Source organism: Leptonotus elevatus, chromosome 5 (genome assembly GCF_054856555.1).
Source record: "Leptonotus elevatus isolate MCC_2025b chromosome 5, RoL_Lele_1.0, whole genome shotgun sequence".
NCBI classification, from domain to species: Eukaryota; Metazoa; Chordata; class Actinopteri; order Syngnathiformes; family Syngnathidae; genus Leptonotus; species Leptonotus elevatus.
In genome coordinates this window covers 12781499-12795016 of record NC_141243.1, presented here as the reverse complement: position 1 = coordinate 12795016, position 13518 = coordinate 12781499, and the positions used below count along the sequence as shown (strand labels likewise).

Genomic DNA, 13518 nt, shown 5'->3' with positions numbered 1-13518 from the left:
TAAAGTCAATGGGAACAAAAGAAACAGGAAGTAGAAGAAGACCATAACTAAAGCCATAACAATGCTAATAACCATTCATTGCTCAACAGAACAAATAGAAATATTTAACTAGTAACTGATAATTCTGCTCAGTGTTTTACGTGGCCATCATCTCAAATTGGACAAAGTATTGGACAGTTGCAAAAAAAAAGAAAAAAAGAATAGCAGTCAGTTTCTTCATCCATTTTTTTTTTTTTATATTAATGTTGGTCAAACTGTAAAATGTACGAGCGTTCAAGCACATGCTCAGTCACAACTTCAAGTAGCTTCATGTAAAGGCGTTTCCTGTTTGGATAGGAAGTCCTGGTGCCGGTTCACCATTGTTCGTCTTTAAAATTCTCTGCATAGTTACTTCTTACTGTCATAAGCAGAATTTTGTTATCTGTTGTTATATTGCCCATCACCATTGCTGTTGTTTTGTTTTTCCCCAATGTGTGGTCAACATCTGAAGCGCTCAGTCACTGTTTGGAATTCAGATACCACAAACAATACAGGGCCTGTGCCAGCCGACAGGGTGTCGGCTGCAATGCATGAATTATGTTTTTTTTTTTTTTTATGTTGTAAGCAGCCATCAAAATTATACCAGAGTAGTCATTTAACAATATGTTTGTGGTACTGCATATAAAGAGAGCCTTTTCTGATATTTTGGTTGCTTTGAAACCATCATGTGTGACGTCAGCCCTGTGTGGATCTTTTTGTGGTAGTGTTTTGCTTTTTCTTTTTCTTTGGCTTTTTTTTTTTTTTTTTATGTGCGAGGCCGCCACAAGACACTGTGACATATAGGCAAGCGAACAGTCCAGTACATAAACAATAAAGTGAGCAACCGCACAGTATATTTACTTACTGTAATGCCCTATGCACTTTTCAGATGTTTATTGAACTCCTGGAGAGCAGTAAAATCCAAACACGTGAATCCGCTGCAATGATTGGGGTCTGTACACTTAAACACTACAATTTATTCCAGTAAAACACTTTAATTCATTCACTGCCATTGACGGATATTGACGTCAAAAATTCATTTGAACTATTTCTATTAGTTTAACATTTTTTCCATTTTTGTTAACAAGAGTATGAAAACCTAGTTTTTTTTATTGTATAATTAGAAAATATATAACATTTGTGATTAATCGGAAGTTAACTATTGGTCATGCGATTAATGACAATAAAAACATTTAATTGCCTGATCCCTCAAATTTTTTTAACTAATCTTTTCTTCTTTTTTTTTTTAAATTAGGGGCATCAGGCGATTTAAATTTTTTTATTGTAATTATTCACATGACTTCACAAGTTAACTCTCGATTAATCACACATTTTATATCTGTTCTAAATGTACAATACATTTTTTTCTAGGTTTTCATACTCTTAACAATTTATTTATTTATTGTACATTTAGAACATAAATAAAATGCATGATTAATCATGAGGTAAGTATTGAATTCATGCGATTAATTACTATTAAAAAGAAAAGATTATTAAAAATAAAATAAAAAATTCTAATCGTATTTAATTGCATGACTTCATGAAATAACTCACGATTAATCACAAATTTTATATCTGTTCTAAATGTACATTAAAAAAAATTCTAGGTTTTCATACTCTTGTTAACAAAAGTGGAAAAAAATGTTTAACTAATAAAAATAGTTAAAATAAATATTTGACGTCTATAACCGTCAATGGCAGTGAATGAATTAAAGACCAGAAGGTGACAGTATTGCTTTGCATTCACCTTCTTTCCCCTTCTCCATTACATGTCTGCTAAGTGGCTTCAAAGGATAAGCAGCTTGCCGTAGCTGAAGTTTGATGAAGTTACTCAGATGCAAGCATGTGTATGCATCCTGCCTTCAGAGCGATACGTCACAAACCTGTTATGGAAGATCATCGAGTCACACCCCATATAAACGCACACACTGACGTAAATAACATTTATTCATGTTAAATACGCAGCAAGGTGGAAGTCGGCGTGTGATTTATTGACTGTTTTTGTGTGTGCGTGCGTGTTTATATTTACACGTTCGTGTGTGCGAGTGCAAGGGGAGACGATTCTAAGATAATCTGTTAGCATATGGTGTCATTAGAAACATGGCAGTGTGCTCCCATAAATCCTCCAGCACTTTAACCAACATACCAACCAGTGTGGTAGAATTGTGGTTGGCACGTCTGCCTCACCAGGCACTCCTCCCACATTCCTAAAACATGTATGTTAGCTTCATAGGTGTGACTGGTAGTGTGAATGTGTTTGTATGTCTAGACCTGTGTTTGACTGGCGACCAGTCCAGGGGGTGCCCTATGTTGAACCTCGCATACCCTGTCATGGCTGGTGGTGTTGTGGTTGGGGTGAAACCAGGGTTCCCTAATCTGTATTGAGCCAAGGCGGTCCATGTCACATTCAGAAAATGCCATGTCACTCCAACAAAGAAATCCAAAACAAAGTGTGAATTCAATCGAAAGCATTGTCATTGCACGTCACAAATACAGAGCAATAAAATTCAGACTCAGATTCCGACAGAATTCAAATTGAGACTGACGGATCACAATACTGGACCAGAAATTTGCAAAAGTGAGTGAAACTGAACAAATAAGTGTTCTGCTGCTGTAATGTCAACACCTTTTAATCTGTCACATATTTTCTTCAAGACTTTATCAAGAGCCTTTCAAGTAGTAGCCGTTCACCGGTCCTAACCTGCGCTCTCAATCTGTCTGTAATCTGTGTTTAATCAGATCGAGGATGTTTCTTGTCTCAGGGTTCTCGGCCAGAGTGCATTGTCCAGGTCAACTGCACAATAATAATCATCTCCATTTTTTGACCTTTTGGAGCAATATGTTAACCGCTCAGTTATTGACTGGAAACCAGTTCAGGGTGGAATCTGCCTGTTGTCCAAAGTCAGCTGCGATAGGCTCCAGCTCATCCGCCGCCTCCGAAAATGGATGGATGGGTGCTAACCGCTCAAATCCATCCAATCCTTTTGGAAGTCGATACGACTTGACATTTGAGTGACCTTCAACGTTTGGTATGTGGGTTGATCTGACCGCAATAACTGACTCGTTGGCAGCAAATTTGCTTTTGGAGGAGGTGACGCACTCACCGAGGCACCTCAGCGCAGGGAGTTAAAGTAAGCTTATTACGGCCAGATCAGAACCAAAACACTCGAGTTGTTCCCTTGCTACTTTGGGAGTGTTGTGCTGATGAAGTGCAGCAAATAATGAAAATGTGAGTATTTGAATTGTTTGCTGTGTGACTACAAATGATTTGTAAACCCAGGTTGACCTTTTTTCTCTTTTTTGTGTGTTTGATAGCTAAATGTTAACGTGGCTTGTAAGTAAGCTGCAAGTTAATGTTTGCTGCAATATGTTTGTCTGTGTGTTAATGGGATTACTGCAAAAACCCACATGGCCATGTCTCCGTGAGCGTGAGGCATATCTGGGCCGAATCAAGTTTTGGAGAAGATCTTGTCAGCGGGAAAACAAACGTTTGGCAGTATGTATGTTAGCTGGATTTACAATGCAGGTCCTTACTCTCGCTCTCAAATAACAGCTTTTTATCCACATTTGAAAGAGGCATGATTAGAAGTCAATTTAAATTTAAAACCTATTATTAACTCATTCACTGCCATTGACGGCTATAGACGTCAAAAATTCATTTGAACTATTTCTATTAGTTTCACATTTTTCTCCACTTTTGTTAACAAGATTATGAAAACCTAGTTTTTTTTAATTGTACATTTAGAACAGATATAAAATTTGTGATTAATCATGAGTTATTTTAATGAAGTAATGCAATTAATTGCGATTAAATTACATCATATGTATTAAACATGGAAATGGCAACATTGTTATTATATGTGAAAAAAAATCAGCCATCTCTGGCCCCGTATTGTGGCTTTAATTTATATACAAGAAACCACTGTGCCGAGAAAAAAACAACCAATCAGAGACAGAAGACTTATGAGGTGTCAATCATTTGTTATACACTCATCGCGCACCCTCACCTTGCAAAAAAATTTAACATTACACCTACAGTATACAGATACTATTTATTGTTATAGTAACAGTCCATTATGAAGGAAGTGCTTCTTTGGGGGAAATGGGTCAGAGTGAGGCCAAGGGGGTGAGACTGTTTTTGAGTGTGGCTGCAACAAATTATTACAATTAAACAACTACTATGAAAACCTTTAAACCATTTGAACTAAAAGTTGCTGCTTTTTCAGGAAAATTTCACAATAAATTATTTATTTTTCCAGAAAAACAGTTGTGATGAGATTAAAGTCAGATTTTTTTTTCAAGAATAAAAAGATCCTAATTTTCTAAACTAATATATTTGTAATTTTTCTCAGAAAGCCAGAATATTATGATGGTAAGGTTATAGCTTAATATGGAAAGAAAGTCATTTTATATAGGACTTTATTCCTGCAGGCATTCCAGATTTATGTGATATGTCAAAATCTTATCAATAATTTTTAATTAGGCCAAATCAAATCTAAGGGAGTGACCTGAAATTGGTCTGTTATGTCAGTTGGTCCCCATTTGTAGGTATTCAATTTTGTAATTGATACAAAATACTGTAATGTATTGCAAATTAGCAATAAATCTAATCAATTCCATTAATTCGCCATTTTAAAATTTTGACAATTTGAAAATAAGCTAAATCGTGAAATTGGAGTGCAAATACTGTAAATAAATACTTTTCTTCTGCCTTATTAAAGGCTTTGTTCTTAAATTCTGTTATATGTAAATGTAAACGTGTGGGTTGTAATTTTGAATAAGTGGCAGAATCCTGGATGGGTAGTTTAAAAGATGTGTTTACAATAGTTACAAAATACTTTATTGTGGCATTTAAGCAAGTTATACACAAGCTATAAAAAGCTTCTTTTTTTTTTCACAAGCCATTAATCAGTATACGTTATTGTTGTCTGCAAATTTTGCACATGATTTATTTGTATTTTTTTAAATAAATCAAATCTTTTTTTAATAAAGAAATGCTTGTTGTGTTTATTCCTTCAGTAAAAATCGTCCAGAATGACAACAAATCAGGATTTAATGTTTGGGCCATATCATCTAACCCTATTGCAAATAACTTTGCAGACCCCCAAGCTCACAGCTCACCGACGCCTTTGGAGCTCTGGGGACGCCAGTTTAAGAACAAGTCTAAGCTTTTGTTGGAGCACTGAATGTGAAGCTTCTCTGTCTTCAAGTTGTTTGTTTTTTGTCCGCAGACTACCCCACCACCGCCTCAGCCTATCGATGGGTGAATCCGGCTCACGTCGCTCCACGCTGGTCTCCCGCCTGCCCATCTTCCGCCGGGGCAACAGCAAGCGGCAGGACTCGCTGCCGTCGTCCCCATCATCAGGCGGCAACTGCGTGCACACCTCGTCTCCCTCCAGCACCAACTCCAGTTCGGGGAGCACCGGCAAAAGGCGGAGCCTCTTCCGCGCGCCCTCGCTCAGCTTCTCGGCCAAGCGGAGCAGCCAGCCTCGCGTGCAACTCGTCAACTTGAACCTCGCGCCACCCCCTCCGCCAGCGCAGACCACCGACGCCAACGGGAACAGCCAGCCGCCGTCGGCAGGTTTTAGCGATGCTCACCCTAAGTCGCGACACTCGTTCGGCTTCGGGAGCCACCGGCAGAAAAAAATCACACGCTCTCAGACGGAGGATTTCGACAAGGCGTCGTCGTCCTCTTCCGCAACCAATCGGAACGTCTTCATCAACTGCCTCAGCGGCTCGGCGGTCAACGAGGGCGATGACTCTGGCTTTATCGAAGATTACAACAGCAGCAGGCGCTCGTCGCGACACAAGAAGCACCTGCTGCCCAAGTCCCTCTCGGCCCACCACCGCTTCTCTCACCACAGACCCCCAGTGGATAATCCGGAGTGTGCCGTCACCACCGCCCTCACACCGGGGACCGGAGTGCTGACTCCGGGGACCGGAGTGCTGACTCCGGGGTCTTGTCCGAGCGACGGCGGCCTGGAAAGCTCCCTCCAGTCTCCTTTAGTATCAGAGGACCGTACCACGGCCGTCACCCCTTCTGAGTTCATCCCCATCACTGAGGACTCCGTCTCTGAGGCCGAGGCTTTTCCAGCTCCCAGTCCTGTACCCGCCCTTGTGTCTGCACTGACCACCGACGCTACCCCAGATGAGGGCCCATCTGTCCCGGAGACAATCAGCGGAACCCTCTCCTCCTCACAGGTACTGCTCTGAGATCAATTTGACAGCTTTTGCTAAATTGTATTGATCGTAAAGTCAACAATCCGCTCCATGACGTCAACTACTGTTAAACACTCTCTTCAGTTAAACGATTGAGGACAGGGTAAAAAATGTAGTGTTGTATCTGAATTGAACATGAGATGCACTGTGCATTTCTTTCCAACATTTAAAGTTCCCAAATCTCTTTATAACATGTCAGTGACATGATTTTGTTAAGTTTAAATTTAAAGAATATTAGTTTGACACTTTCTGAGTAGGTAGGCACTAGTTCTATATTTGTATACAAACAATTAAGGTAATCTATGAAATCAACCTCTACTGTCATGTCAAACATAGACTCACATGTGGCTAGCATATACAGTAAAGCTAGCTAGCTAGGTCTAAAGCGTCAGTCATGCCCCATGTGAAAATATGGACTTTAGTGGACGACAGCAGTCCCAGAAGACCCAAATGCTTTGGGTCAATACCGTGCTTAGGCTGAGCATCCTCTGGAAACAAATAAAAGAAGTAGAAACCTGCCTAAATAAAGCCAAGGGCATAAAATGTTGCGTAACAGAAGCAACAATTCTGTTCATTCATTCACGGGACTACTTGCCGTTATCTTCAGCTATTAAGCTATTAAGTGAGGTGTGACAGTTAAGCAGTATTTTTCTTGGAAATTGATGTCCAACTCCAAATTTTACAACCTTAACTTTCAAGTTTGGCTGTATCTATTTTATACTTAAAGGAATTAGGGTCTCTGGGGAACTGGCGTGTATCCCACCTGCATTAAAGCAAGAGATGAGGAATCCCTTGGAATGGTCACCGGCTAATCGCTAGAGACATGTAGACAAACCAGCATTCACATTCACATTCACACCTATAGACAATTTAGAGGAAGATGTCCTAACCTCTATTCCACCATGCTGCCTTTGGAGGTTCTGCTGTTCAATAAAACGTTCTGCTTATAAACACGGAAACTGCATTTATTTGAAAAGAATAGCTCAGACTTGAGGTGCCCTTGGATGTGAAGAACAAAGATAAAAACTGCTAAAAGATGGAATATTTATAGTGAAACGCATGAAATTTGGTGTAAGCCCCCAGCACCAAGCATGAAAAGTATTTTTTATGAAAAGAGCATAAAAAGTCTGGCCTTCACATTTCACACCTGTGTGCTATCATTCAAGAGTTTTATTTTATGTTCTGCTGAGAAAAAGGAAGACATAAACACCTGAAGTCACAATATTAAACATGACCATGCAAGATAAAGTGCAACGTCGTCTTCTCAGGTTTTTTTCTCCCCGGCTCCATCTGCCGCTGAGAAACCCTCGCTCCCCGACACCAGCACGGCCAACAACACCGACTACGAGACGGCCGTCTCCCTTTCGGAACCGGAGACCGCCGTACCCCGCCCGTCCCCGCAGGAACAGTCGCCAGACAAGAGGAAGGCGCGTGAGGAAGAGAGAGAGGAAGCCGGGAGTGGGACGCCGGGACGGGAGCCGGTCAACAACGAGACCACCAGCGAGAGCGAGGCGGGAGCGCCGACAGGTGACGGCTGCCACTCGTACCCGGAACAGACGGAGAGGAGGGTGAGACACACACTCTCGGTACACGAGAGGGGGAGCTTTTGTGGCTGCCGTGAACCCAGGTCCTGCCACTTAAGGAAGCCACATACAGGTAGGAAACTAAAGACTCTTGCACTATTAAAAGAGGACATTTTCCTACTTTTCTTCTGTATGAACTGCATCAGTACAGAGCGGGGGAACAAAGTTTACACCGCAACAAGCTCCTTTTACAGGGTTTCTGCGAGTCATCAAAAAGCATTGCAAGTCATCAAATGGATTTTGTTCAAATTAAGGCTTTAAATGGCGTTAAAAAGCATTCAATAAAATGTCCAGAGGCATTAGGCATTTAAGTACAATTGACGTTCATGCTTTGGAGTCGCTATAACTCAATTAAGCAATAATAAATGTCATTGCAATCTATTTATTTGTGGAGACTGGTAGTTGTAATTTACAAAATGGCCTTGAGTCCATGAGTTGCATCATGTTTTGTATACCAATTGCTCAGAATTTGTAAAGGAAAAAGCATCACCAACATACAAAATTAAACACTAATGCCACCTAGTGGCAGAAAATTACCTCAACAAAAATCTATGGTTCAAATTTTCACGTTCAGGTAACTCTTTAGTATACCTTTTGAACTTTAAATAACTATGAATTACTTTACTTTAATTAGCATTAAATTACTGTATCAGTCAACTAAAATATACTGCCAAATTTGTGTTTTGAAGCCGTATTTGTCCACTTTTATGTTAATAGGAGTATGAAAAACTTAAAAAAACAACATTATTTTACATTTAAAACAGATATAAAGTGTGATTACTTGAGTTAACTATGGAACTCATGCGATTAATTACAATTAAAAATTGTAATCGACTGACAGCCCTAATATATAAACAGTATGTGTATGTTTGTGCGTGTGTGTCTATATGTAGTAGGACATAGGCATTAGTTTTAAATTTCATTTAAAATGGCATTAAAAAAACATTAAATTCGATTTGCTGATACCTGCAGAAACCATGTTTTACACTGCTTTTGAAAGAGTGGCTTTCCACTTTCTGAGGTAGTTTGAGAAGCCCCTTTTTCACTGAGAAGGCCTACAATTTCCTTCTTTTTTTTTTTTTTTAAATGGAGTAATGTTCTGTATAAACTGCGCCGACATGGAATGGGCTAAGTTGACATTTCAAGTATCAAAACACTTCCTGAGGTAGTATCATAAACTCCTTACGCACTGCCTGTAAAAGCAGACATTTCCCATATTTTTGTAAACATAGAAAATGTTATGTTGCGTACAAACGGCACTGACATGGAATGAGGGAACAAAGTCAACACAGCAAGATTTGGCCCTGTGTGGTAGTATCACAAGCGCCTTTTGCACTCTCTGTAAAAGACTGCAATGTTCCACTTTCTCAAGTTGTATTGGAAGCTTCCTAAACACTGCCGGAAAAACAGATATTTTTCTGTCCTTTTCTGTATAAACGGCAATGACCTGGAATGGGAGGCAACAACGTCAATATGGCAAGTTACGGCCTTCAAGGTAGTATTAGAAGCTCCTTTTCCATTTCCCGTAAAAAACACAAGATTTTTCATCTTTTTTTAAAATGAAGCAATGGTCCGGAAGAAGTCACAGACACAGATTGAGGGGACAAAGTTGATGTAGCAAGTTTCTGCCTTCTGAGGTAGTATTAGAAACCACTTTTACACTGCCTGTAAAAGAGAGCAATTTTCCACTTTCTTAAGAGACATCAAAAGCCCGCTTACACTCTCTGTCGATGTCATTTCCCATCTAAAATGTATTAGTGTTACATATAAAATGCACTGACATGGAATAGAGGGACAAAGTCGACACAGCAAGTTTCAGCCTTCTAAGGTGTTAGGATAAGAGTAAAAGACCGTAATGTTTCATTTTTTGAGGTAGTATCAGAGGTACCTCACATGCTGCTTGTAAAACAAAAACAAAACAAAAAAGATATCAGAAGCCTGTCTGTAAAAGATCTGTCTATCTGCCTGTGTGTAATTGTATTCCGTACGATCTAGACTGCTCCACGAAAAACCCTGGTACGCATGGGGACGACCAACAAACACCGCAGATTCGAACCCAGAACCTTAGAACTTTGAGGCATGCGATCCAGAACTGTGATAACTCCCAGAACACAGTGCTGCCCTCAACAAATCCACACGGCAAAACAAAACTATTATAATGGTTATATGAACATTATTCCTCTGCTCTAGTGTGAGTCTCAAGCCCTTTGCATTTTTTTGGAATGCTTTTAAAATTCCAAAGATTTCTTCAGTGTGAGGACAAACATGCAATTACGCCCACTCACTTTTTAATGTGTGAAAATAAAAGGAGTCCCGCGCACACACTTTGTAAACACTGTTCAGTATGCAAATGCAAATGTGGTGAGGGAGGCCTCTGTTCTGCCTTTCTTCCACATTCCTGTTTGTTGTCGTGGCTCTCTTTTGTTCACTATAACCTCTGCCACGTTGTTGTGACTCTCTTCCTTGATTTAGTTTCAATACAATTAACAAATACAACAACTGTATTTAACGTGAATGTTTAATGTTGTCGTGTTCCTTCCTGCAGCCTCGCTGTGCAGCAGTGTCAGCCCCTACCACGAGGTGATGCGCTTGGAGCGGCGTTTGCGTTCCTCCTCCGAAGGGGCCGGCGGTCCTCGTATCCACGGCAACCAACGGGACACCCCCGGTGTGGATGGATGCGGCCTGCTTAAACACAGGAACAACTCCTCATCATCCAAACTGGGAAGTCTGGTAAGTTTGTGCACCTTTGCTTGTAAGACACAGTGGTGTGGTACTTTGATGATAATCATAAGATAATTTCCCATTGAGATCAATTATATTTGGAATCATTTGTTCCAGAGGCCAAACTGGAACCATCATAAAACCTTCATTATCTTTTTTAAACACTTTTAATTGTTGCAAAAGTTCATTCAGACAGAAGTTTGAAAACAATAAAACACTCTTAAAACACACTCTTAACTTTAATGACCATTGAATGAATTAAATGACGCAGCTCCCATTAACACGAACTGTCACTCAAGTATATAATGAAACCCAGAGTAGCATAATTTAAAACAAAATACAAAATATCACATTTTCATTACAACTGATAAGCGTATAGCAGCTTAACCACTTGATGGCTAGTGTGAAAGTTACTCGGTGCTCCTTCAAATAGGCCAAATCCACCAATCGCAGAGGATTAAAATCACAGTCCTATATTCACAAAAAAGTCAGTCAATGCTTCAAAAGCTGAAATGGGAATAAAACCAGTAAGTAGGAACTTCATCAAAATAAAACTAACACTAAACGGCACAAACGAGAGTACTGTACAAGTTTCGTTCCCATGACAACAGGAGGCGCAACTATGTAATTGAACAGGCAAGCAAGTGCCGTTTACTTGCCAGAGCAGAGTATTGCGGAAAAAAAGAACACACCTTATGACGGCAATACAAGTATTTCCAATTGTGAAGGCATCAAAACTATCAAACTATAAAAACTATACTGCATGTATATGTAGCACTTTGCACCACATTGCTACTAAAGTGACTCTTCACCCACCCTAGCTGATCACGTTATGGGTTGAAAAAAATCCGTGTGGGTGTTCAGTGTCACACTTGACGGGTGAATAAGTACTCTGGACTTCCTAATATTTGCATACAAGGAATAACAATGGTGCATTTTTGATAAAATGTCCACTTAAAAGCTTTAAGGCAATAGACTTTGGAGGGTCATGGGTAAGACATTCACTGATTCAGTAGCAACATGATCATTTTCATTTACCATTTCCATTTCAGTAAATGTAACATATCTTCTTTCTTGAAACTGCGGCGATGATGTTCCATTATAGCCCACATTAAGATTGCCGTACATGAAATATAGATTTGGAGTGACGAATGAGGCATATTTGTGAAGCTCACTAAAGATAAAACTGTAAGGTATCTGTTTACTTACTTCTGCTCGTTCCTGTTGTTATCTCGGCGTTCCTTTCAGGTGCTGGGGGGGCAGCTTTGAGATATTTGTCGCACTTATCGCGTTTGCCGTTTCGCCCACCTTTTCGGCGCCTTTGACAGCCAGATAATAACGTAGCGGCCCGACAGCGATTGCGCCCACTTGCTCTTGACAAGATAATCACGCAAAAACATTTCTCCGGAGGTTGTCTGCATTTATTGTCGAGATGAGCTCCGATGACTTTGAACGCATTTTTTTTTGCATTTATTTAGTTACGGCAGAAAGCGTTGGCTCTAATCAGTTGTCCTGTCCTCTGTTTAATCAGTGCGTTATCAATCTACACCATGGAAATAAAAGTTTCAAATTCATTCAAACTCAATCAAAGCTAATTATACACTTTAAGTCGTCACTTCCAATCAGCACGCCATCTGACTAGTTGATATGCAATTATGGACTTGACTATGTATTTCTGTGTGAATTTTTTAAAAACTCTGCTTCTACGTTGCTGTGCTGCAGTGTAGGAATACGTTATCTTCCCGTAGCTGATTTCTAGACGACAAACTAGCCGCGACTGGTTTCATTTAAGTAGTAAGTAACGGATGGCAGTAAATGCATCTATGCATCCAACTGCAATTGTTTCGTGCGTGACTGTCAGTAATCAAGAATTGTAGAGCCATGACAACTGCCAGCATGAGCCAATTTATGGTTTGATGGTTTACCTGGTTTTAAAAAGTCAAGGTATTAGTTACCGCTAAAAATGCCAGTCACCGGTAATGAACATTTTTATTTTATGAGGGGAATACAAAGCAGGCAAAGTAGTGCAATATAATTGGCTGCTCGCAGAGATCACTAACCCACCTTGGAGAGACAAGCTGACATTTATTTCTCTCCTTGGCTGAGCGGAGAAGGGAGTGGAGAGCAGATGCACACAGGCGGGAGGGAGGGGAGGAAGGACGGAGTCGAGAGCATACGCGGATGTCTTTGTGCTATGTCAATTATTGTGCATTGCTAAAAAAAATAAAAACGTGGTGCCAACGGGTACTAGTTAGCCGCAAGGACAACATGAGCAGCCCATGGGTCTCTTCTAAAACTAGCTCACCAGTGACTTACTATATTAAGAATTAAAAAGAAAAATAATGTTCATCTTTCTTGAAAAAATTGGGATAAACCTCAATAAAAAAATATTGTGGAAAAAAAAGTATTGGGTAAGCGAATCCATGGGTGCCAAATGAGTATGCGGGATCCACTGGATAGTTCAGCTCAGCCTCTGGCCAGCAGCCATCACTTTCCTGCATTATTCATTTCTTAAAAAGAAGGCAAACTATTTCATACAGTGTATTTCATTTTATTTCATTCTCTCCTGTCTCCTAACGAAGGCGGATGCTTTTTATTTTATTTTTTTTGAGCATGTGACTGACACAGGCTGTCCGGGAAAAGTAGCTCTTACCCTTCCTTTATAACACTTTTTTTTTTAAACTTTGCATCTGCATCCTCAGCTCAGGCAGGGGTGAAAAGGTGCATCCTTCCGCATATAGCAAAGGAGAGTGGATCATTAGCAACGTATCACAACAAAGCCCCATGGTCAATGCGTCTTTGATGTCCTTTTCCCCTCTTTCGAATAACGTTTTAACGTCATGCCCACATTGAATTCCATGCTCTAGGCATTATTGATACCTAAGGGCAGAAACTGTGCACAGCACATATCGATAGACCGGAGGGACTCCTCTCACGTCTCTTAAATCAACACAAGACTTCAAATTAAATGATTAAT

At 40.1% G+C, this 13518-nt stretch overlaps 1 protein-coding gene across 4 annotated transcripts in view; it reads left to right on the top strand.

The window, feature by feature from the left end:
* The window catches only part of ccser1 (coiled-coil serine-rich protein 1), a 116299-nt gene that overhangs the window by 2814 nt on the left and 99967 nt on the right, over window positions 1–13518 (top strand). For 3 of the 4 annotated variants that reach the window (XM_086076166.1, XM_086076168.1, XM_086076169.1), the window contains exons 1-4: window positions 3115–3247; window positions 5250–6219; window positions 7506–7893; window positions 10366–10550. In XM_086076166.1, coding sequence (XP_085932292.1) covers window positions 3240–3247; window positions 5250–6219; window positions 7506–7893; window positions 10366–10550 — 1551 coding nt within the window. In that variant the 5' untranslated portion in view covers window positions 3115–3239. Of the gene's footprint in view, window positions 1–3114; window positions 3248–5249; window positions 6220–7505; window positions 7894–10365; window positions 10551–13518 lie in introns of those variants that run through there. The other variant, XM_086076167.1, reaches the window with a different exon arrangement.